At 65.0% G+C, this 2,240-nt stretch overlaps 1 protein-coding gene across 1 annotated transcript in view; it reads right to left on the bottom strand.

Moving 5' to 3' along the window:
- Positions 1 to 2,240, bottom strand: part of VARS2 (valyl-tRNA synthetase 2, mitochondrial) — a 10,197-nt gene that overhangs the window by 2,280 nt on the left and 5,677 nt on the right. Inside the window, exons 14-21 of the mRNA XM_015570997.1 lie at positions 2,146 to 2,236; positions 1,900 to 2,025; positions 1,623 to 1,727; positions 1,433 to 1,501; positions 1,232 to 1,310; positions 1,001 to 1,128; positions 738 to 890; positions 5 to 48 (exon numbers count right to left, since the gene is read on the bottom strand). Coding sequence (XP_015426483.1) covers positions 5 to 48; positions 738 to 890; positions 1,001 to 1,128; positions 1,232 to 1,310; positions 1,433 to 1,501; positions 1,623 to 1,727; positions 1,900 to 2,025; positions 2,146 to 2,236 — 795 coding nt within the window. The remainder of the gene's footprint in view (positions 1 to 4; positions 49 to 737; positions 891 to 1,000; positions 1,129 to 1,231; positions 1,311 to 1,432; positions 1,502 to 1,622; positions 1,728 to 1,899; positions 2,026 to 2,145; positions 2,237 to 2,240) is intronic.

Raw genomic sequence — 2,240 nt, 5'->3', positions numbered from 1 at the left:
CGGCCCAGGCGGGCGGGGGCAGTGCGACAGCCCCGGCTTCACGGCCTCCTGGGGAGGAAGCCTGCGGGTCATGCCACACCCTGGCCGCCCACAGCCGGGACTGCGGGCACAGCATCGACTGTCCCATGAGAAGGGGAACCCCAGGCAGGATTCTCAAACTGTAGGAAGGTTGTGTAACTTAGAAAGAAAACTATTGAGTTTTCTGCTCATCAAAGAGACAGAGTTTTTTAAAAGACTGAGAAGCAGTGACCTCGGGCAGCGGTCCTGAGCTAGCAGCATCCCGGGGACAAGCAGTGACCATTTCCACCACCCACCACCTGGGGAGCCCGCGCTAGGGCAGGGGACACGGGTGCACCCGCTGGCCCTCCCGCAGCATTAGCTGAGAACCCGGGTGAAGACCATGGTGCTTCCTCCCTGGCCAGCCCAGTGCCCAGCTGCCCGGCCTGAACCGAGTCAGAGGCTGAGGAAGAAGCTCCCTCCACCTCCAGGCCTGCCTGTCCGACTGCTTCAGAAGCCTCCCCGCCTCCCGCCTCCCGCCTCTTCTCGCCCAGGTGACAGGCAGGGCAGGCGCTCCCCGGGAAGGGGAGTCAGGGTTCCCTGGCTCGTCATCTTCGTCCTAACGTCCTAACGAAAGGGACCATGGGGAACCCAGCTGAGAGCTCTGCCAGGGACCACTCGCTCTCAGGGCACGAGGGGCAGGCCTGCAGGAGAGCACGCACCGGCCCAGCCCCACTCACCAAGTAGACATCACAGAGGCTGTGGAGCCAGAAGTGGTGTAGGGCATGGGTGGCAAGGGGCAGCTCCCGGGTGAGGAAGCCTCGCTCGCACTCCCGGGCGGTGCGGGCCAGGCGGCTCAGGATCCAGGCGTCCATGGGGGACGCGGGGCACAGCTGCAGGCAGAGAGGCTGCAGGTCACGGGAGGGCGACTCCACGCCCCTCCCTTTCCTTCCAGAGGCTGCCTTCCCGGCAGACAAGCCCACGCCAGGCACCTCTCTCCCACCTCCTCTGCAGGCTGCGGCGTGAAGTTCTCCCCTAGGGCGCTGAAGATAAAGCGCAGGGCGTTCCAGACCTTGTTGCAGAAATGTCGGGAGCTCAGGACCTCAGAGACAGACAGGTGCAGGTCCCCCGCTGGGAGGGAGAGAGGAGAGCACATGCAGGCGGACGCGCTGGCACCGGGCGTCCTCAGCCCTGCCAGCCCCTCTTCGCGACCCCAACACCTTGCCTGGCTTACCCAGGGCCCCATGGGAGCACAGGGCGAAGCGTAGGGCATCTGTCCCACACTCGGGGATCCCATGAGGGAAGTCCTTTCTCTGCAACCAGAGGGAGGAGGGGTGGCAGATGCCCATGAGGCTGCAGGGCCAGGAGCCTGGGTAGCAGAGAAAGCCAGTGGCTGTGAGCTAGAGGCCGGATGGCACAGACACCAGGGACACACCTGCGCTGCAGCTGCGATCGCCAGCTCTGCGGGGTCCAAGTTCCCATCCCTCAGCTTCTCCTGCAGCACCTGGGACAGGTGAGTATTCGCTGGCCTCAGTCCAAGACCCACCCCTACAAGGGTCCCACCCCTGTACCCCCAGCTGGCTCCTCCCCCCACAAACCCCAGCCCTGCCCAGCTCTCATCCTACCTGCAGCTCCGCCCCTCGGATGATGTCCCGTGGGTCCAGCACGTTCCCCAGGGACTTGCTCATCTTCCGGCCCTGCCTGTCCCGAACCATGGAGTGCAGAAGCACCTGGGGCGGGAAGGCGGCAGAAGGCGGCCTGGAGAGCCTTCCCGAGGCCCCGTGGGCTTTAGGGCTGAGGGTGGGGAGGGATCGGGAGGTGGAGACCACCAAGGCAGGGGTCAGGGCGAGGCCAAGGTTGGGGACACGAGCTACCGAGGGACAGGGCACGACAAGGCGTTACCTTGCTGAAGGGGAGCTGCCCCGTGAGCTGGGTCCCCAGCATGACCATGCGGCCCACCCAGAACAGCAGGAGGTCGCTGCCGGTCTCCAGAAGTGACAGGGGGTAGAAGCGAGTGAGGTCTGGGGTCTGGGAGGAAAAGACAAGCAGGAACAGGCCCTGGCGCCATCTCCTCGAGACTCAGGCCCACCGTGTCCTTCACCTCCACCCTCCCTCTGCTAACAGCCCCCCCCCTGCCAGGGGCCTCACCTGCTGAGGCCAGCCCAGGGAAGAAAAGGGGAAAAGAGCTGAAGAGAACCACGTGTCCAGGACATCGGGGTCTGCCAAACAGAACCGGAACCTCA

This window comes from Myotis davidii, unplaced genomic scaffold (genome assembly GCF_000327345.1).
Source record: "Myotis davidii unplaced genomic scaffold, ASM32734v1 scaffold988, whole genome shotgun sequence".
Taxonomy (NCBI): domain Eukaryota; kingdom Metazoa; phylum Chordata; class Mammalia; order Chiroptera; family Vespertilionidae; genus Myotis; species Myotis davidii.
Note: the sequence above shows the minus strand (reverse complement) of the source record. Positions and strands in the feature narration are given on the sequence as shown.